At 39.3% G+C, this 21,621-nt stretch overlaps 1 protein-coding gene across 1 annotated transcript in view; it reads left to right on the top strand.

The window, feature by feature from the left end:
• Positions 1 to 21,621, top strand: part of MFS3 (major facilitator superfamily transporter 3) — a 66,765-nt gene that overhangs the window by 32,197 nt on the left and 12,947 nt on the right. The window contains exon 2 of the mRNA XM_065229347.1: positions 17,280 to 17,488. Within this exon, the coding sequence (XP_065085419.1) occupies positions 17,280 to 17,488 (209 nt within the window). The remainder of the gene's footprint in view (positions 1 to 17,279; positions 17,489 to 21,621) is intronic.

The following is a 21,621-nucleotide window of genomic DNA, read 5'->3' as shown; positions in this document are numbered from 1 at the left end:
TGGATTGATTTGGTGTCTTCAGCAAAGTTGTATATATTATTTTGGCAATAATGTTAAAAATATAAATTATGTCTCCTAAGGACTTCGGGGTGTTTTTAAAAAGAACTACTGCTCATGTCTACGACTAAAACTGGAATGATTTTTATTGCGTCAATTTGAATTTACTTTGAAATACAAAAGAGCTTCAATTCCTGCAAAAATGCTTACATCTAATTATTATCTATGTACTGTCTACTCCTGCTACCATGCGGTGTCTTGTTGCATCGATGTTGCTGTTGCCATGTGGTGATCGTCGTCGTCACTGTAGCTGCTGCTGAGTTGGCGTTCTTGGTGATATGCTGGTGCATGCTTTCGTGGTCATCGGGGTGCCGATGGGCTGAAGCATGTTACTGATGATGTTGCTATTGTTGTTGTTGTTGTTGTTGTTGTTGTTGTCGACGTCCCCATTCGTACTACGCTGAGACGTTGAGTTTGCCTGGAGATGATGGCCGCGCAATTGAATTCAATGCTAAGGCCACTTGCTGTTGGTTTCGTTGAATTGAGTCCAACCGATGGGTGATGTCTTCTGATGTTGGGATGGTTGCTGATGGGTGGTCCATAACTACACCCTCCTTAGAAAAAGAATCGTCCCGATTCGTATTTGGATGTAATCTGGTGGGGTCTTGGGTAGTTTTTGACTTATTTTTCCAAATCAGGTAGATCGAAACTGCTATTCCAATTAGTATGCTGAAACTAGATAATGTTATAGAGGTGGATGTGTGGAATCTTTGCGTTTTAGTGAACGATTCTAAACGATGCCTGTTTACGATGTTGAGCTTTTCGAAATCTGGTTCTGACTCTATGGTGTCTACTTGAATATTCAGGCCATCCAAGGGAATTATGTCGGGTAATTCGGTTTTTACGATCTCATCGTTTGAAAATTGTAGGCTGTTGATTTTCACTGTACAGTTATGATATTCAATTAGAAATGTGCCTGTCAGTGTTCGGTTTGTGATACCGCAGGTGGACCAGATGGTTCCATTGCTAATTTGTTTCAAAATTACGTAGTTGCTCATGATCGATTTGATTTCATGTGGTTGGCTTATTTCTTTAAATACGCAATTTCCTGATGAGCCTCTTAACAATCTAGAAAAACAGCCATCTTGGGTAGAATTTGACAAATTTTCAAGTCCGCAGACGTAGTACTTATGGATTTGTTGACAATTTCTGGTTATGAAGTACGTTTCCTCCTTGCTCAATATGATTTTGGTTGCGGGCAGCTTGATGATTCTATTTCCTACGATTAGTGGTTCCAAAAACAATATTTCGTATTTATGGGCTTTGAATAATGGTATCGTTACAACAAAAATAACCCTGCTCTGATTATAAAATGCTTCAAGTCCTAAAAATTGATAGGCTTGTTCTGGGTGAGTAATAGAGATGCCCTGATCTTCTAAGTGTTTTATTGCGAAGTGCAACTCGTCTGGTGAGAGGATGTTTTTTGAGATAATGTCAAGTCTTGCCAGTTGAATGGCTTCTGAAATTGTTTCTAAATGTGAATTAAGGATATCGATATAAAGATTGATTTTATAATTTCTTCAATTATTTGAATGCTTTTGTTTCGTCCTAGCTCCGATCGTTGAACAATTATGTTTTTTCTTATAAGGTTGTGTTGACATTCTAAATCATTTAGGACTCTGTTTATCCGATTTTGTAGTTGGATATTAATTTTTGCCTGTTCGTTGTTTTCATTGACTAATATTTCATTATCGAGCTCTAGTTTTCTAATAGTGTCTGAAATTTGAATGAGGTCATTATTATCTAAATTTCCTGTGATTTGTTTGATAGCTGATCCTAAAATGTTAACAAGACCTCGTTTGCGTCTAACTGTGGGAAATAGATCATGATACAAATTTTTCATGGTATTGTACTTAGATTCGAGCAAGTGAATGGTATCTGTGAAGTTTCCAATAGTTTTCAAACCATTCAGGTAGCAGGTAGTTTTGCAAACATTAATTCGTAATTCTTAAAGTCTATTATGTGAAATATTTTATGATTTCCTATCTTTATGAAGCCTTCTCCCAATCTTAAGGTTAGGAGCCCTGGATTTTTATCTAGGCTTTTTATCTCTATGGATTGAGGTGTGGTGTTGGAAAGGGTGATAATTAGCAAAAATGTTATTATGGGGTTCATTTTCCAACACCTAAGGATAGTGGTTAATGATTAAGGAGTTGAAGGACCGTCTTAGCTAGGTTAGCTTAAGTTCCCAGGGTATGTTCCAACCTAAAATTCAAAGAAAGGATTAGTGGGGTATAATTTGATGGAGAATGAGGTGTTGATGAGGCGTCTTGGTAAGGCTATTTTGAAGTCTTCCGATGCATCCCAAACCTAAAAAGATGAGAAGGTAATTAGTAACGTTCATTTTTCTTTTTTTCTAACCTTAGCTCGAATATCTGCTAATAATCCATCGCAGTTGTAGTAAAAATCTTCCACGCTAAGATAACCTTGCTTCAAGTAAGGTATCCTGCTCAAAATTGTTGATAAATCTCGCTTATCGCCAAATCTTTCTTTTAATGTGTGCTTTATGGCTTCCCATTTGCACTCAGTATTGTTGCTAATTAAGGCTTCATTGGCCTTACCAGTGATTTTGTCTCTGATAATTGATGTCCAGATAGGTAGCACGGTGCGCGTATCACTATCTGGTACAAATTTCTTCGCACACTCTAATTTTTGGTCGACCGAGGCAATCCAAGATGGCAAAGCCTTGATTTCACCATCGTATCCTGGGATCATTTTAATCACGTCAGGAATACGCGTTGCATCAAAAATTTGTTGTGGGCGCTGCTCAACACTTCGCGGGGTGTTTTGCAACGATTCGATTTGCCTTCTTTGTTGAAGCAGCATTTGCTCCAATTCTTCAATTTTGTCCATTAGTGTCTCGGACATTTTTCTTGTTAACATGCACTAATAAAATAATTCACTTCACTGCTTATAAATAATTCACTTTGCTACTAATTTAATTAATTCACTAATTTATTTATGTTGCTGATTTTATTATTTATTTGTTGAGTTTTTAAAGTTAGTTCGCGGCCTATCTGTGATATTTTAGTCCATTGGTTACCACGGGTGGGGCCGCCAGACTGTGTTATTAGTAAGGTTTAGAGGATGTTCAGAAGTAGTAAACCTATGCCGGATTTCTATTTCTGAATTAGTTTTGAAGGATAAAAAAAGGTGGGTACTTACGATTTATTTTTGATCGATGTTCCTTCGATCTGGTTCTTTGTCCGATTTTCCCTCGGACTCCTGGTCAGGTGAATTGTAGTTAAAGTTGACTCTCAGCCGGTAAACCGCCGGTGTTCGTCAGTTCCAAAGTGCTGCTCGGTTCAATCCTTGCTCTCCGGTAATCCCCCGATGATTTCGGATTGATCACTTGCACTGCACTTCACTAAACTTTAACTACATCACTCCAGGACTGCCGACTGCGCCAATTATGTCTCCTAAGGACTTCGGGGTGTTTTTAAAAAGAACTACTGCTCATGTCTACGACTAAAACTGGAATGATTTTTATTGCGTCAATTTGAATTTACTTTGAAATACAAAAGAGCTTCAATTCCTGCAAAAATGCTTACATCTAATTATTATCTATGTACTGTCTACTCCTGCTACCATGCGGTGTCTTGTTGCATCGATGTTGCTGTTGCCATGTGGTGATCGTCGTCGTCACTGTAGCTGCTGCTGAGTTGGCGTTCTTGGTGATATGCTGGTGCATGCTTTCGTGGTCATCGGGGTGCCGATGGGCTGAAGCATGTTACTGATGATGTTGCTATTGTTGTTGTTGTTGTTGTTGTTGTTGTTGTCGACGTCCCCATTCGTACTACGCTGAGACGTTGAGTTTGCCTGGAGATGATGGCCGCGCAATTGAATTCAATGCTAAGGCCACTTGCTGTTGGTTTCGTTGAATTGAGTCCAACCGATGGGTGATGTCTTCTGATGTTGGGATGGTTGCTGATGGGTGGTCCATAACTACACCCTCCTTAGAAAAAGAATCGTCCCGATTCGTATTTGGATGTAATCTGGTGGGGTCTTGGGTAGTTTTTGACTTATTTTTCCAAATCAGGTAGATCGAAACTGCTATTCCAATTAGTATGCTGAAACTAGATAATGTTATAGAGGTGGATGTGTGGAATCTTTGCGTTTTAGTGAACGATTCTAAACGATGCCTGTTTACGATGTTGAGCTTTTCGAAATCTGGTTCTGACTCTATGGTGTCTACTTGAATATTCAGGCCATCCAAGGGAATTATGTCGGGTAATTCGGTTTTTACGATCTCATCGTTTGAAAATTGTAGGCTGTTGATTTTCACTGTACAGTTATGATATTCAATTAGAAATGTGCCTGTCAGTGTTCGGTTTGTGATACCGCAGGTGGACCAGATGGTTCCATTGCTAATTTGTTTCAAAATTACGTAGTTGCTCATGATCGATTTGATTTCATGTGGTTGGCTTATTTCTTTAAATACGCAATTTCCTGATGAGCCTCTTAACAATCTAGAAAAACAGCCATCTTGGGTAGAATTTGACAAATTTTCAAGTCCGCAGACGTAGTACTTATGGATTTGTTGACAATTTCTGGTTATGAAGTACGTTTCCTCCTTGCTCAATATGATTTTGGTTGCGGGCAGCTTGATGATTCTATTTCCTACGATTAGTGGTTCCAAAAACAATATTTCGTATTTATGGGCTTTGAATAATGGTATCGTTACAACAAAAATAACCCTGCTCTGATTATAAAATGCTTCAAGTCCTAAAAATTGATAGGCTTGTTCTGGGTGAGTAATAGAGATGCCCTGATCTTCTAAGTGTTTTATTGCGAAGTGCAACTCGTCTGGTGAGAGGATGTTTTTTGAGATAATGTCAAGTCTTGCCAGTTGAATGGCTTCTGAAATTGTTTCTAAATGTGAATTAAGGATATCGATATAAAGATTGATTTTATAATTTCTTCAATTATTTGAATGCTTTTGTTTCGTCCTAGCTCCGATCGTTGAACAATTATGTTTTTTCTTATAAGGTTGTGTTGACATTCTAAATCATTTAGGACTCTGTTTATCCGATTTTGTAGTTGGATATTAATTTTTGCCTGTTCGTTGTTTTCATTGACTAATATTTCATTATCGAGCTCTAGTTTTCTAATAGTGTCTGAAATTTGAATGAGGTCATTATTATCTAAATTTCCTGTGATTTGTTTGATAGCTGATCCTAAAATGTTAACAAGACCTCGTTTGCGTCTAACTGTGGGAAATAGATCATGATACAAATTTTTCATGGTATTGTACTTAGATTCGAGCAAGTGAATGGTATCTGTGAAGTTTCCAATAGTTTTCAAACCATTCAGGTAGCAGGTAGTTTTGCAAACATTAATTCGTAATTCTTAAAGTCTATTATGTGAAATATTTTATGATTTCCTATCTTTATGAAGCCTTCTCCCAATCTTAAGGTTAGGAGCCCTGGATTTTTATCTAGGCTTTTTATCTCTATGGATTGAGGTGTGGTGTTGGAAAGGGTGATAATTAGCAAAAATGTTATTATGGGGTTCATTTTCCAACACCTAAGGATAGTGGTTAATGATTAAGGAGTTGAAGGACCGTCTTAGCTAGGTTAGCTTAAGTTCCCAGGGTATGTTCCAACCTAAAATTCAAAGAAAGGATTAGTGGGGTATAATTTGATGGAGAATGAGGTGTTGATGAGGCGTCTTGGTAAGGCTATTTTGAAGTCTTCCGATGCATCCCAAACCTAAAAAGATGAGAAGGTAATTAGTAACGTTCATTTTTCTTTTTTTCTAACCTTAGCTCGAATATCTGCTAATAATCCATCGCAGTTGTAGTAAAAATCTTCCACGCTAAGATAACCTTGCTTCAAGTAAGGTATCCTGCTCAAAATTGTTGATAAATCTCGCTTATCGCCAAATCTTTCTTTTAATGTGTGCTTTATGGCTTCCCATTTGCACTCAGTATTGTTGCTAATTAAGGCTTCATTGGCCTTACCAGTGATTTTGTCTCTGATAATTGATGTCCAGATAGGTAGCACGGTGCGCGTATCACTATCTGGTACAAATTTCTTCGCACACTCTAATTTTTGGTCGACCGAGGCAATCCAAGATGGCAAAGCCTTGATTTCACCATCGTATCCTGGGATCATTTTAATCACGTCAGGAATACGCGTTGCATCAAAAATTTGTTGTGGGCGCTGCTCAACACTTCGCGGGGTGTTTTGCAACGATTCGATTTGCCTTCTTTGTTGAAGCAGCATTTGCTCCAATTCTTCAATTTTGTCCATTAGTGTCTCGGACATTTTTCTTGTTAACATGCACTAATAAAATAATTCACTTCACTGCTTATAAATAATTCACTTTGCTACTAATTTAATTAATTCACTAATTTATTTATGTTGCTGATTTTATTATTTATTTGTTGAGTTTTTAAAGTTAGTTCGCGGCCTATCTGTGATATTTTAGTCCATTGGTTACCACGGGTGGGGCCGCCAGACTGTGTTATTAGTAAGGTTTAGAGGATGTTCAGAAGTAGTAAACCTATGCCGGATTTCTATTTCTGAATTAGTTTTGAAGGATAAAAAAAGGTGGGTACTTACGATTTATTTTTGATCGATGTTCCTTCGATCTGGTTCTTTGTCCGATTTTCCCTCGGACTCCTGGTCAGGTGAATTGTAGTTAAAGTTGACTCTCAGCCGGTAAACCGCCGGTGTTCGTCAGTTCCAAAGTGCTGCTCGGTTCAATCCTTGCTCTCCGGTAATCCCCCGATGATTTCGGATTGATCACTTGCACTGCACTTCACTAAACTTTAACTACATCACTCCAGGACTGCCGACTGCGCCAATTATGTCTCCTAAGGACTTCGGGGTGTTTTTAAAAAGAACTACTGCTCATGTCTACGACTAAAACTGGAATGATTTTTATTGCGTCAATTTGAATTTACTTTGAAATACAAAAGAGCTTCAATTCCTGCAAAAATGCTTACATCTAATTATTATCTATGTACTGTCTACTCCTGCTACCATGCGGTGTCTTGTTGCATCGATGTTGCTGTTGCCATGTGGTGATCGTCGTCGTCACTGTAGCTGCTGCTGAGTTGGCGTTCTTGGTGATATGCTGGTGCATGCTTTCGTGGTCATCGGGGTGCCGATGGGCTGAAGCATGTTACTGATGATGTTGCTATTGTTGTTGTTGTTGTTGTTGTTGTTGTTGTCGACGTCCCCATTCGTACTACGCTGAGACGTTGAGTTTGCCTGGAGATGATGGCCGCGCAATTGAATTCAATGCTAAGGCCACTTGCTGTTGGTTTCGTTGAATTGAGTCCAACCGATGGGTGATGTCTTCTGATGTTGGGATGGTTGCTGATGGGTGGTCCATAACTTATACACTGTAAAAAATTTCGTTTGTTTCAATGAAAAAAAATATATTTGTTATTAAAAAAGTTAATTTCTCAAAAAGTGCATTTTTCGTTTTAAACCTTATTGAAGCTCATAATGTTTGCTACAAACTGACAAAGTTTGGTGATGGTAAACTCAAAAACAAAAAGTTATGATTTTTTGAAAATTTTACGATTTTTACATTTTCATTAAAAACACATGCAGTTTTCAAGAATTGCATTTTAATTTTGCACAACTTTCTCTAAGACACCATAGCAATCAAGCAAGCCGTTTTTGCAATGTATTAAAATGTTTATTTTATAAGCGCTTTTCTACACAGGCCCTATTGGAAAAGTAGTCGGGGTTCGCTACCCCGAAAAGAAGCACCGTGAAATCAACGAAGGTATTAGAAAGAATCTTCTCAACTTCGAGCCTGAGGCTGACGAAGTGCATGAACTGAAAGAAGTTTGCGGAAAGCAAAACCATCAGACGTGAACCTTTGATATTCAATAGATGAAGAACATACACACTAAGATTTTGTTTCCGTGTTCGGTAAATTTTGCCGAAATCAGAACAGCTGAACGTTCGGTAAAACTTTGGCTTCATTTTAAAGGCTATTGAATTTGAAAATAATATCAAAACATGTTCAACCTTGTGTAAATGATCATATCTTGTCATTTTAGTGAAGATTTAGTTTCAAAGTAGCTGAAATGCAATTGAATTGAATTGCATAAATTTTACCGAAAAGTTCAGCTGTTCAGATTTCGGTAAAAATTACCGAAGTCGGCGATAATTTCTAAGTGTGTATATAAAGCTTAAATGTATGTGTTGAGACAATTTCGGATTCCCTTTGTAGCACGCAAGGTTAGGTCCGTATAGCGAACTCAAAGCTGTAAGTTTATTCACGTAAAGTTAATTAATCGAGTGACAATAAAGAATTCAATGTACCTACATTTGGTCTCCAAGTCCTTTAATTCAAGAAAGCACAGTCAGGAAAACGGTATAAATTCAGCAATATACTATTTCGTACCTTATAAGCTACAAATTCTAATCTCTGCCTTTTTTGTGATTAACAAAGGATGGTTTTGGATAAATAACTATAGGAAATGGTAATGACAGCTACTCATCAATGATTGTCAAAAGGCTCGCCAAGAAGTGATATTATTCCGATGCGCAGGGTTGGGTGAAGCCGGACGACAGTGGCGAAATTCGCCCCCAACAGTATGCTTCCTGGATTTGAAATTTGTATGCGTATTTTGCCCAACAGTATTTCGAAACCAGTTTTTTGTTGAACTTTTTAAGTTAAATAAATTTAAACAAGAATTAAGCCACTTTCAACAAATATAAGTTGATGTTCTACGTTTTTTTTTTGTCAATTATCAAGCGTCCGTGGTTTTAAATACTCCTAAAGTAAAAAAGTACCTTATAGAGATATTCCAGTTTTTAGCACCTTTTTAATTTATACTCAAAATTATTACAAAAAAAAATATCGTGTATATTTTTCCCAGAATTACTTCACTTTTCTAAACAACTTTGTCTGAAACAACTTGTTGACAAATGTCACATGTCACAACATCTGAAATAACTGTCTGTTTGAAAAAATGTGAATGATTGACCTTAACACACAATTATGCAAAATTTTATGAAAATTGGAGAAGGTCGAATTTTAAACTTTTAGGCCTGGAAGAGGTCCATTGAAACATTTTTCCAATTCTTCAACATTTCGAAGGCATTGTACTTAAATAGAGATTCGCATTGTAGATTAAACGACGAGCTTCTTTAGCATGGGCATAGACTGATGCAAAATTTTAAATGTTCGCTCCACAGTGCTCAAACGGTTCCAAATCGGGTCCTGATAAGCCTCTGAAAGTTAAAACTCATTTGATAAGAAACTGACTTGGCACAAACCATTTGAAGTTCATATGGAAATTACTATGGGAAAACCAAACTATTTGTTCATTGTCTTCTAGCCTTTTTTTCATATTATACTGTTAACATGTTCTATTACTATTCTTATGGGAAATTTTAGCAGCTTCAACTTTGCAGAAGATCTATTATCAGCCAAGCGTCAAACTAAATAGTTATTAATTATTTACGAGATTGATAATCTTATGGCATGATCAAGCAACTGTACTGTGGGCAACACTGTATTCTGCAGTGTGACATAGTACACGGATAGAAATCTTCTTATACCTTTTGACAAATTTCTATTGCTAATTATTCATAAAATGTATAAGTCAACTAATAAGCAGACGCCTTGCTAAATGTTAATGAAAATTATGTGTCAAATGAAATGTATAAGCGGTCACACATACCTTGTATGCATTCTTTTAGGACCTATGCGGGTTGTCTTATGGAATGTATAAGGCTGATGTTTTGGCAAAAATGTATAAGTGAAACACATGAATAAAATTATTGATTTTCGTTTCGTGTAGCCATGATTTTTGTCCCCTATTATTCACGCCAGAAACACCAATGTTGCCTGCTGAACAGTTGAATGAGCATAATCATAAGACATCAGTGACTTGAATCATTAATAACTTCTGTTTCTGACGATTGATCGAAAAGTGGTCCTCAACAAAGTTGTAGCTGAGAAAATTTTCAACAAGCGCAGCTATCATATTTTAAATCAGAGTGAACTGAGATATATATGAAGCGAAATTATGGTTTCCTCATAGTAATTTCCATATAAACTTCAAATGGTTTGTGTGAAGTCAGTTTCTTACCAAATGAGTTCAAATATTGGTAGGATAATCAGTCTAATGGGCATTTAACCCCCATCTTGCGTACATAAAAACATGTTATTTGTACAAAGTCTGTTTCTAACCACCTGAGTTCACATTTTGGGAGACTAAGCAGGACCCGATTCAAAATTGTCATCAGTGGGTAGTTCCACACCAAATGTCGAATCGATCTGATGCGACCTTCTCCAATTCGCATGATACGTTGCATAATTCTTTGTTATGGTCATTCTTTCACATTTCAGTTAAACTTCAATCATTTTGAATCTCGAAAAAAAAAACTTCAAAGTGAAGTATTCGAAATTTTTCAACAAATTGTAACATGAAAACGGCCCTTCCAATCGAAATGATGTCTGCCTGACACAAAGTTGTTGGAAAAAATCATTTATTTTCAGGAAAAAATATCAAGTAATTTTGGGTATAAAATTCAAAAAATGTATTCAAGACTTAAATAACAACAAAAAAAATTACAAAGTTGAAGATGCTAATTTCAGATAACAGATTAAAGTGGTAAGTTTATACGATAGATGAGGAGATGAAAGTATAGAATTGATAGTTCCGTTAGAGTACGGCAGTGTGAAATTTGCATATAGAGAGTAGAAAGCGAGCAAGGACAACTTTAGGAAGGTACAAATCGGTTTCGGAATTTGGAAGTAGCTTGTATGTCGGTTCGTCGGTGCTCCCGGTACATAAATCAACCGTTGGTCACGTTTTGAATGCAACACCAAACTTCAAATGGATGAACACACTTACACCCTTTTTTTCGTTAATACAATAGGCGAGTGCACGGATGGATTTGAGTTCACTCACTCGAAAAAAAAAATAACACAAGAGCGGGGCCCTGTTTACTAAAAATGAACGCATGCATAATACTAGCAACATTTGAAACGGGCCTATCAACTTTTGTATACAAAACTTGTTAAGCCCTTTTCGCGTGAACTGAATACGCCCACGCAAACTAACAACACCATCGGGTAGAAGAAATTCTCCCCTTCTCGATAGTGCTCTTGATGTGGGTGGGCGTACTTCGGTTCTTGTGAAAAGGACCTAGGAATTTTTTTACAAACGTTGATAGGCCCTTTTCAAATATTGCGCGAACATTATTCACGTGTTCATTTTTAGGGCCCCGCTGTTGTGTCTTTTTTTTTTCAGTAGATGAACAAAACTTCACCCGTGCACTCGTCTATAAAAGCATTCCAGGCGAATCCATTTTTTTCATTCCTTTTGTGCCTTCATCTGCATGACGAAGTTAATTCAATGGCACGTTTGTATGAAACTGAAACATACACACTGAAACAAAATCGATGGGAAAAAATACTATATTGCTGGTTTAAATTAAATACTCTCACCAATAGATTTTTGCAGAAAACAATATGATTTAATTTTACTATTATTTCTATCAAAACTACTATGCATTCTGAGCATGCATAGTAGTTTTGCAAGAATCATAACATTCATAGTCAACTATACTGAATTCATAGAAGATTTAACAGTAATAAGCGTGGTTATATTGATAATAAGTGTTTTCTACAAAATAGTATTCCATACTATGAGCCTTGTTTCAGTGTAGGCAGAATTGAAAATCAAGAAACGATGTTGTAGTTTTAACAAAATATAATCAATATGTGACTCATTATTAAATCCAAAGGAAAGGTAAATAAATTTAGAAGTCATCTTATTTATTTATTATTATTATTATAGTCCATCTGACTTGAGAGTCTCAATGAAACACTTAAATCTAAATGTAGTCACTCATTAAAAATTAAAAATTGGCCAACAGCAAACGATGACGAAACATCGAGGCATTGATATCAAAGTCAAATAGGTCAGAGGCTTCGTTGAATTGATGAATCATGGCGACAAAGGAACTGTTTGCAGCATAGTTGGTTGCATGTACTACTTCATGTAGCAAGGTTCTCGGACGGAGTGTTCGGGCAGGAGCATACAGATTAATTTTGGCCAGTAACTCAGGAACATCATATTCTGCGAGTAAAACTTTAGCAACAAAGACGACCTGCGATATGTTTCGTCGCTTAGCAAGAGTATCCAAACCCAGTAAACGACAGCGGTCAGCATACGGTGGTAAATTCAGCGGGTCACTCCATGGAAGATAGCGCAGTGCGTATCTGACGAATTTACGTTGAACAGCTTCGAATCGTCCACTCCATACAGCTTGGTAGGGATTCCAGACAACACATGCGAATTCCAGTAGTGAGCGTACCAATGAACAGTAAAGGGCTTTAAAACACAGACGATCACGAAATTCCTTAGATATCTTGAACATGAATACAAGCTGTCGATTAGCTTTGTCGATCGTGGTTGAGAAGTGGCGAGTGTATGTGAGCTTTTCATCCAACATGACACCGAGGTCTTAAACGTGATCGACACGTTGAACTGCAGTTCCAGCAACGTTATAATCAAACAAAATGGCAGTCCTAGTTCGACGGAAACTAATTACGCAGCACTTTGAGACGCACAGGACCATAAAATTACGTTCACAACAATCATTTCAAGAAGGTTTTGTAGTTCTAAACAGTCGGCATAGCCTCGAACGACATCAGTAAAAATCGGTAAAAAACAATTTACCTCCACGTAGTAGAATAAACGTTACATCGTTCACAAATAAAGAGAAGAGCATTGGTCCCAAAGTGCTACCCTGTGGAACTCCTGATCTGTTCGAGAAACAGTACGATGAGTAGTTTCCAATGCATACAGTAACTTCACGTTGCACGAGGTACGATCTAAGCCAGCTGCAGAAGGAAACAGAACATCCAATTTTTTCAAGCTTTCCTAGCAGAACGTCGTGCACAACTCTATCAAACGCAGCTTTAAGATCAGTGTAGATGGCATCCACTTGAAGTTTCTTGCATACATTTTCCATACAGAACGACGTAAAGCTGACGAGATTAGTTTCCACGGAGCGGCCAGGAAAGAAACCATGTTGACATGTACTTATGTAATGCTTGCAGGAAGCAAACAATCTCTCATTTATCAGCGACTCAAACACCTTAGGAAATTTCTGTTGACGAAGTGACAGGTTGAAGAGCAAGGACAACGGAGCAGCTAAGATATCGGAGCATTTTTTTAGGACTACAGATGGAATAACACTCGGACCTGGTGAAAATGATGATTTGGTTTTACTCATCACAGAGAGAACCATTTGTACATCTACGGCAAAAACATCCATGTTTACGACGTCGGTTGGCACATCACGGACGGCTCGCTCAATTTCTGCTTGCGATGGGGAGTCATTCGAGAAGACGCTTAAGAAGTGCCTAGCAAATAGGCTGCATTTTCCTCAGTTGTCAATGCTACGTCATTGCCGAGAGACATTTTTGACGGCAGTCCAGTTTCCTTCCTCTTAGTATTCACAAACGACCAGAATCCCTTGGGGTGGCATTGCAGATGTTGAGTACGAATTACATACCTCTTGTAAAGAAGCTTGTTGTAGTGGCGATAATCATTGCTGGCAATTGAAAAATTTCGCTTGGTAAGAGTACATCGTCGATGAGTGAGAGCACGGAGAGCTCTAGATCGCACTCGTTTCAGGTTGCGGAGAGTAGCGTTAGACCAAGGCGGTTTTCTTGGAGGTTGGCACTTCGGTACTGAAGCACAAACACAGTCGCGCAAAAGGCTATTATAGCGAGCGGCTGCTGTATCGATATCAAGGTCATTCAACACGTTCCAGTTTATCCGGGACAAGGAACGTCTCAGCAAACGGAAATCGGTCTTCCGGAAATTGAGCCGAGTGGCAGTCATGGTTTCATCAAAACGAATTTGAGATCCGTTCGCGATAGATATATCCAAAGCAGGGTGGAAATTGTCAAGAGGAACGATGACATCAGGCGCTTCAACGACGACACAGTCCAGAAGTGCACTTTCGCTAACAAAAACCAAGTCAAGAAAACGAGACTGGAAATTGGGAACAAGGTTTATCTGGCTCAGTCCATGAAAAGCCGTGCCGTCAACAAGCAAGCGGCTGGCAGGAGTAGTTGAAGATGCAATCGGATTTGGAAACGCATAACCCTGGCCTGAGGGTGACCAGCTAAGCCCAGGCTGATTAAAATCACCAAGCAGAAGAAGCACATCCGTTATATCAGCCATGGACGATGAAAATTCTGTAGCATCCAGATGAAGCTGCATTGTGGTGCAGTCATGTCGACGTTCAGGGGGAATATACACCGCTCCAATGAGGATGTCCCACGAAGTGAGGCTGACCTTAACCCAAACCGCTTCAATTGTAGTAAATAGTTCGTTGGAGATTACGCAGGAGGCGAATTCGTTGGAAACAGCGATGAGCACACCACCACCGCGAGTACGAATGCTGTTGGATGAATTACGGTCTAATCTGTAGACAGTAAAAGAGTCACCAAACAGTTGCACTGAATTGATCCTCCCATCGAGCCAAGTTTCCGTGAATACATAAACGTCATATTCCCCGTCAAGCGCAGCCAGATGAACAACGTCCAATTTAGTCATGAGCCCCCTGGTGTTCTGATAGTAGACACGTAAACCGCTAGAGGGTTCGGTGCGAGCCGTGTCAATGATAACTTGTCCAGGATCCGCACGAGAGAACGGTGAACTATCAGGCAGCGAAAGATCACCTGACGTAGAAAGGCTCGAAGTGGTGGCCATAAGCGAAGATGAACTGAAACGAAGTGGCGGATCAACCAGTGAATTCACATGGACGAGTTCATACTTGCCGTAAACGAGTGGTTGGAAGACCCCTTCACCAGGCCCGCACACAGGGCCGGGACGGCTGCAGGTCGCTGGCGGGAATGGCTCGACTGTGGCGGGGGCTCGGGGGCTTCCATGATGCCAACGGCAGTGCGTCCCAGTAAACAAACAGAAGTTGATTCATCATAATGGTGTAAGTCGTCAATCTTCGGCAGGACTAGATCAGAGGAGCTGAATGCTTCTTCCGGTCAATTTTCTGTGGAGCGTCTCGGCTTATGGTATACTGTTAATGTTATCTTCAGACCACAATTGTCGAGGAGCAGACATGTACAATGGCAGTAAAAACATTCCATTTTATGTAATAGTCCGTTCGAAACTAAGCGCAACCCTACTAATTATTGTAAAGTGCGGGTTGTGCTTAGTAGGCCGAAAATTAGATCTAAGCCTTACATCATCATTTTTGTTATTAGATTCGCCATGGGGACCTCATAACCTAGTCAGTAAAGGCACGGAATTACCATACCGGAGGCGGCGGGTTCGGTTCCCGGTCCGGTCGAGGGAATCTTTCGGGTTGAAAATTTTCGCGACTTCCCTGGGCATATAGTATCATTGTGCTTGCCACACAATATACAAATTCATGCATTGATGCTGGCATCGAAAGCTCTCAATTAATAACTGTGGAAGTGCATTTAGAACACTAAGTTAAGAGCACGCAATAAGCTAATATGTACTAAGCAATAAGCTTGAAATGCGAATAAGAAGAAGAAGTAGATTCACAAATCGCGATTTCACACTGCGATCATTGCACTTCAAAATAAAACTTCGTTAAAGATTCACCTTAAAATTAGCAATATCTAACCCCATGTAAATCTTCAACGTCTGTTAAAACCTTACAGCAATACAAACAATAGCACGTGGCCAAATCGTGTGAACGGGGAAAATGTCGCAATCTAAACAACATACATTCTGGATAGCGAGGTGTCATTAACTCAAGTACTAATCCATTCATATCTCGTCACGTCCAAATCCGTCTGCTGCTATAATGAATGATAAAATAATTCGTTTATATTGTGGAAGCGGTTGTCCATATCATTGCGACTACTACTGGTAGCGAACCCATCAAAGCTCTCTAGGGGATTATTGTTGGTTTATCATACCTATACCTATACTTATACCTACCATGAACAGACGATAGTAGGAAAAGGAAAAAGATCAAAAGTAACAATAATCTTCCCATATGTAATCCAACTGTATTAATTATGATACTGCACAGTGCAAATCACGTCAAATCTTTAGCATACAACACATTGCATGCTAAATGGGAATATACCTGGCACTTTAGCACACCTGGATAGTGTGAAAATGTCCATCAAATAATACTGCATTCGTAAGAGGCATTATTTGATGCATGGATTCCATCGTGAAATTAATTTAATAATATCCAATGACATGAACCAAGCAGGAAGAATCGAAGTTTAAAGCTTTCCCCTCTTTTGCAATTAGTTCAATTAAAATTGCAATTAATTTTCCACTTCTTCCATATGGTTCCACTCAAAGTCCCATGATTGATCCATCTTCCCGATAGTCATGGTTGCAATGCTTTCTACTGTGCTGGAGTTGCATTTCCTCCACTATTCACCACATTTCCCATGATGGCACATGGTGCTTCTTATCATAAGCGTAAGCTCTTCGGCGATCATCGCTGGTTGCAATTTAAATAATATCCCGTTTAGCTGTCAATTTGTAACGCCATTTGCGGAAAAATTGCGACATTACCGGTCTCGGACCGGGTGTCATCCATCATGTCGTGCCGTGGGGCCGGATGTCGACTTTCTCAGCTGGCTGCGTGGGTCCTAAGGTGTTTGTCGGGAACTGGGCACATGTTGTCCACTTCAGTGATTCCGTAATTCATTACCATGGCTGTTGGTGTAAACGCGCGCCTGTATGACATCTGCCTACGCGGTGAATAGAGACATGGGGCACGAGACTCGTAGCGTCGCGTCGTCCACCGGGGCCAACTGACCGGTTATGGAACGCTGCACAAATCTCATTGTCTGTTGTGTGTCTTCAATTTCCATTCTGTTGGCTCGTCGTTGTGTCAATATTATCGCACCGGCAGCGGTCAACGACGATTGTTACGGCCATACGGGATACACCGGCAATTACCCATCGCTGGTTCAGGTGTTGCTTGTACGAATGAGCCTGCTGAGAGTGCGGGGTTAAATGAATCAACCTATAGGACGAAACGACGGGTTTTCAAATCATACTCCACATTCCCCTATTCCTAACATCACAACACATCATTTTGATTCGAATCGAAACAAAAGACTAAAATAATTACGATGCACTTGAGTCCATTCAGGTTCAGCGCGTTGCCTATTTACTATAGTATACTTTGGCGGTACACATTTGCAAATACGAATTCTAACAAACCCCCTCTTACATTTTCTTCTAATTTCAGCCCTGGTCCCAGCCCGTTACATTCTGGCCGGGCTTGGTTCTATCGCGATGGCTATCATTTATGGACTGAAAGTGAACCTGAGCGTGGCCATGGTGGCCATGTTGAACCACTCGGCATTGGCTCACAACGCTCCGATTCACAAGATGTCCGAAATGCACAGCACCGATGAGGTCTGCACCCAGTCAGGCAACACGACCGAGGCCATAGAGGTAAGATGTTTTCCTGTGGGGAGGATGGTCCCCAATGCTGGCCGCCCATACACCCCTAATGTGGGCCCTTGGAGAAAAATCGTTTTTGTTTTCGAATTTTCCTGGACCTGGTATGAACCAATTGAAAGGTAAAAAGGGCAAGCGTCTGTTGATCAAGAGTAATCGACAAAAAATGGCTCAATTTAGTACTTTTAACTGGACCCATATTAGGGGCGCATAGGCCTGCGTTAGAGACTCGTCCTTCATTTTTTCTGTTGTTTGTTTGTAATCTAACACACCGAGGCATGCAACATCATATAACCAAAAAAACGACCGATCTATAAAAAATGAAAACGCTTCCTTAAGCTCTAAAGCATTCCCTAATAAACAAATACAATAAACGAAATGTATCCCGGATGGGTAAACTATCCCACAAATGGTTTGGATGATACCCCGAACACGTCGTTAAGCTCTATTTTATGGCTTTTTTTATTAGGATTCACCGGTACTAAAATGCGATTTTAACTTACAAAACGCTATGAGCAGTTCCAGGGCAAAGGGCAAGAAAAGATATTAATAGACTCGACCTTTACATATTTGCATAAAACAGTGACGAATTATTTGTTATCGACATTCATTCACATTTGTGCTTAAATTCGGCCATTTTGAAACATGCATAATAATTCAAAATGGCGTATTGTATATTTTCAATTAATTGAACACGAAAACGTCACTTCTAATCGAAATGACATCTGAGACAAAGTTGTAGGTAAACATAAGGTCTTTATTGAAAATATGTTACGTTAAAACTAAAACATCATGATTTTGAGTTAAAACCGAAAAAAGTGTGTTTAAGACTTATATTAACAATAAATATATCTCTTCATTTTTTATATTTTCCATTAAAAAGCTTATTCAAAATGCAAACTGCTGTGAGTATTTCAAAGTGCTATTTTTTTCTTTATTAGAGTGACTTTCAGCCACTGGCTGGTTCGTCACTTCCAACTGCTATATTTAAAATTGACAAAATATAATTGAAGTTCAAATTTTGGATAAAAATTTTAACTCCTTTTTTTATAAAGGGTGATACGGTCAAAATTTGGTCAATATCAACTTGACGTATTTCTTTCAATTTTGCATTTAAAAAACCTGAACACCCCTCATTTTGAAGGTGTGTGTGTGTAGAATGTTGCTCCTATTTTGATTTTGGAATTCACTCTTCAGTTGTCAAAATGCCGTCCAAGCAAGAAGAGCAGCGTATCAAAATTTTGCTCGCGCATCGCGAAAATCCGAGCTACTCGCACGCAAAGTTGGCAGAATCGCTAAAAGTTGCCAAATCAACCGTTACAAATGTAATTAAAGTGTTTGGGGAACGTTTGTCGACAGCCAGGAAGTCTGGATCGGGGGGAAATCGAAAACCGGAAGCCGCTGAGACGACAAAGAGAGTTGCCGGTAGTTTCAAGCGAAACCCTAACCTCTCTCTCCGAGATGCCGCAAATAAACTGGGTGTATCGTCTACAACCATGCATTGAGCCAAAAAACGAGCTGGACTATCGACTTACAAGAAGGTAGTGACTCCAAATCGCGATGATAAACAAAATACGACGGCCAAAGCGCGATCCCGGAGGCTGTACACGACGATGCTGACGAAGTTTGACTACAAGCAGCTTCCGGGACAGGAGTTTTATACGGCAAAAGGAAGGGGAAAGGTAGCAGATGTTTTCAAGCACATGAAACTGTCAAAGTTCGCAAAGAAATATCTGGTTTGGCAAGCCATCTGTACCTGTGGCTTGAAAAGCAGCATTTTCATAGCTTCCGGGACTGTCAACCAAGAAATTTACGTGAAAGATTGTTTGAATAAACGTCTGCTGCCTTTCCTGAAGAAACACGGTTGTTCCGTACTGTTTTGGCTGGATTTGGCATCTTGCCATTACGGTAAAAAGGCCATGGAGTGGTACGCCGCCAACAACGTGCAGGTGGTTCCCAAGGACAAGAACCCTCCCAACACGCCAGAGCTCCGCCCATTGAGAAATACTGGGCTATTGTCAAGCGGAACCTAAAGAAGACCAAAAAAACTGCTAAGGGCGAGCAGCAGTTCAAGGCAAACTGGCTTTCTGCGGCGAAGAAGGTGGACAAGGTGGCTGTACAAAATCTGATGGCAGGGGTCAAGCGTAAGACCCGGCAATTCGGATTTGGAAAAGCGGAAGCCTAACTGAATATTTTTCCTGAATTTTATACTAATTGAACTTGAAAAAGAAATTTAATTTGATTTTTTAAATAAACGATTTCACCGATTTACACGCGTTTTCCCTTGACCAAATTTTGACCGTATCACCCTTTACACAAATAAATTGTTAAGTCATTTTATATTGTGCACAAATTACAAAAAAATCATAAAAGATGTTAAATTTTTTACCAAAAGTTGATGTAGGGGAAATGGATGTAATGTCGACCAAAATGCCCCTAATTTAATAAATATCCATTAATACCGTCCCAATGACTCGTTCAACTACACGCTGAGAAAAAAAACCATATAAATTTAGGTGCTCTGAGACTGGCATATACGAACGTCAATTTTGACATAAAATTTAGTCATAGCAGAAGCAAAAATTACCTCGATAAAACGTAATTTTTGGTCGAGAAACGATCTGTTCAGTCTTGTAGTACTTAATTTTACATGACATGTTTGTTTACGACTCATCCTTTATGTCAAAAATGAATTCCGTCACGTATAAAATTAGTTATTTTCAAGCGTGTAGATAAAATTGATAAAAAGCAGATTTTTTGCATTAGGCCAATAAGCCAACATTAGAGTCATTTCCCCAAAGGGTAAGTCACTCTGCCACATTGTGTTAACACTCACAAAAACACACTTCGACACACTTAAAACACCCACAAACACCATTACCATAGAGGTAACTCTAAGACCAGAAGGTCCCTTAAGAAACGTGCTCAACTTTTTGGCTCAGATCTGGTACTTTCTTCGGTCCCAAGCTAATCGATGCACCCCTCGAAATCTAGGAAAATCCACGAACCCCTCATTTTATCTGTCAAACTTTCATAGCGAATCAAAACAAACATAGTGTAGTACTAGAACTTCGACTAGAATAGGGTGCGTTAACCTATTTGCTTGGGATCAATGGGCCAGTCTAGTAGTGAGCAAATTTAAAATCATTAGTTTCCACCGGTTGCCATTACGTCGCATGATAAGCAAATTTTTGACGTAGGACTACCTCTGTGATTTCCATATGAGGGTACACTTTGTGAAATCTGAAAATGGAACATGTAACTAAATTATGCAAGATTTTAAACGTTAATAACTCAGCTGCCCCTGGCCCAATTTCAATAATTTTATCACCAATCGATCAGATATATTTCTACGCATTTGTGAAATTGAAGACTTTATCATTTTTCAAAATATCACTATTGAAAATTGCACGGATGTGCAACTGTTTCTTTGATAATTAAAATTATCACTAATTGCCTGTGAAAAGCGATTTCCCCAACACAGATTTCAAAGTTGAATTCCATCCGGGCACACCAAACGGTGTTTATTCAATCACCGCGTGATGAGTGGTGATGTTCTCCAGTACACAACGAAAGGTTCCCCACAAACAGCTAGCTACCAAGGCTGGCCTCAACTGCTGATCGGATTCAGTTCCAATCACCATGTTTGGTGGTGTCCGGTCGTCGGCATCAGCAGCAGCAGTGCTTTCAGCGCGTGGCGTTGAACATTGTTCTCCAGTACACCACGAAAGGCTATCTGCAAGCAGTGAGCTGCAGCCCACATGAGCATCCATAGAAGGAGGAAGAAGCCGCACCGCTATTGATCGGAAACAGCAGCTCTTCGTGAGTTGCTGTGGGCCATCTATGTCAAGCGCGTTCACCCTCGATCCAAACAACATACAGCTCACCAGCCTTATCTGTGTTTAACACCCTAATAGCTCAGTATTACTCAACCATCACGACAAAACGGTACATTTCAGGACCACCATAAATTTGTAGGAGAGTATTTTTTTGACATTTGTCAAGGTCATCAATCGGATGTCAGTTTACAAAAGCTGTTACGCCTAATTCCAGCTCTACCTAGATATGTTTAAATCTAACATACCATGTACTTTAAGGCAACATTGGGGGTGCGATTTCAAAAACCA

Source organism: Ochlerotatus camptorhynchus, unplaced genomic scaffold (genome assembly GCF_037179485.1).
Source record: "Ochlerotatus camptorhynchus isolate MF236.1 unplaced genomic scaffold, CSIRO-AGI_Acam_v1.1 ptg000024l, whole genome shotgun sequence".
Lineage (NCBI taxonomy): Eukaryota > Metazoa > Arthropoda > Insecta > Diptera > Culicidae > Ochlerotatus > Ochlerotatus camptorhynchus.
Note: the sequence above shows the minus strand (reverse complement) of the source record. Positions and strands in the feature narration are given on the sequence as shown.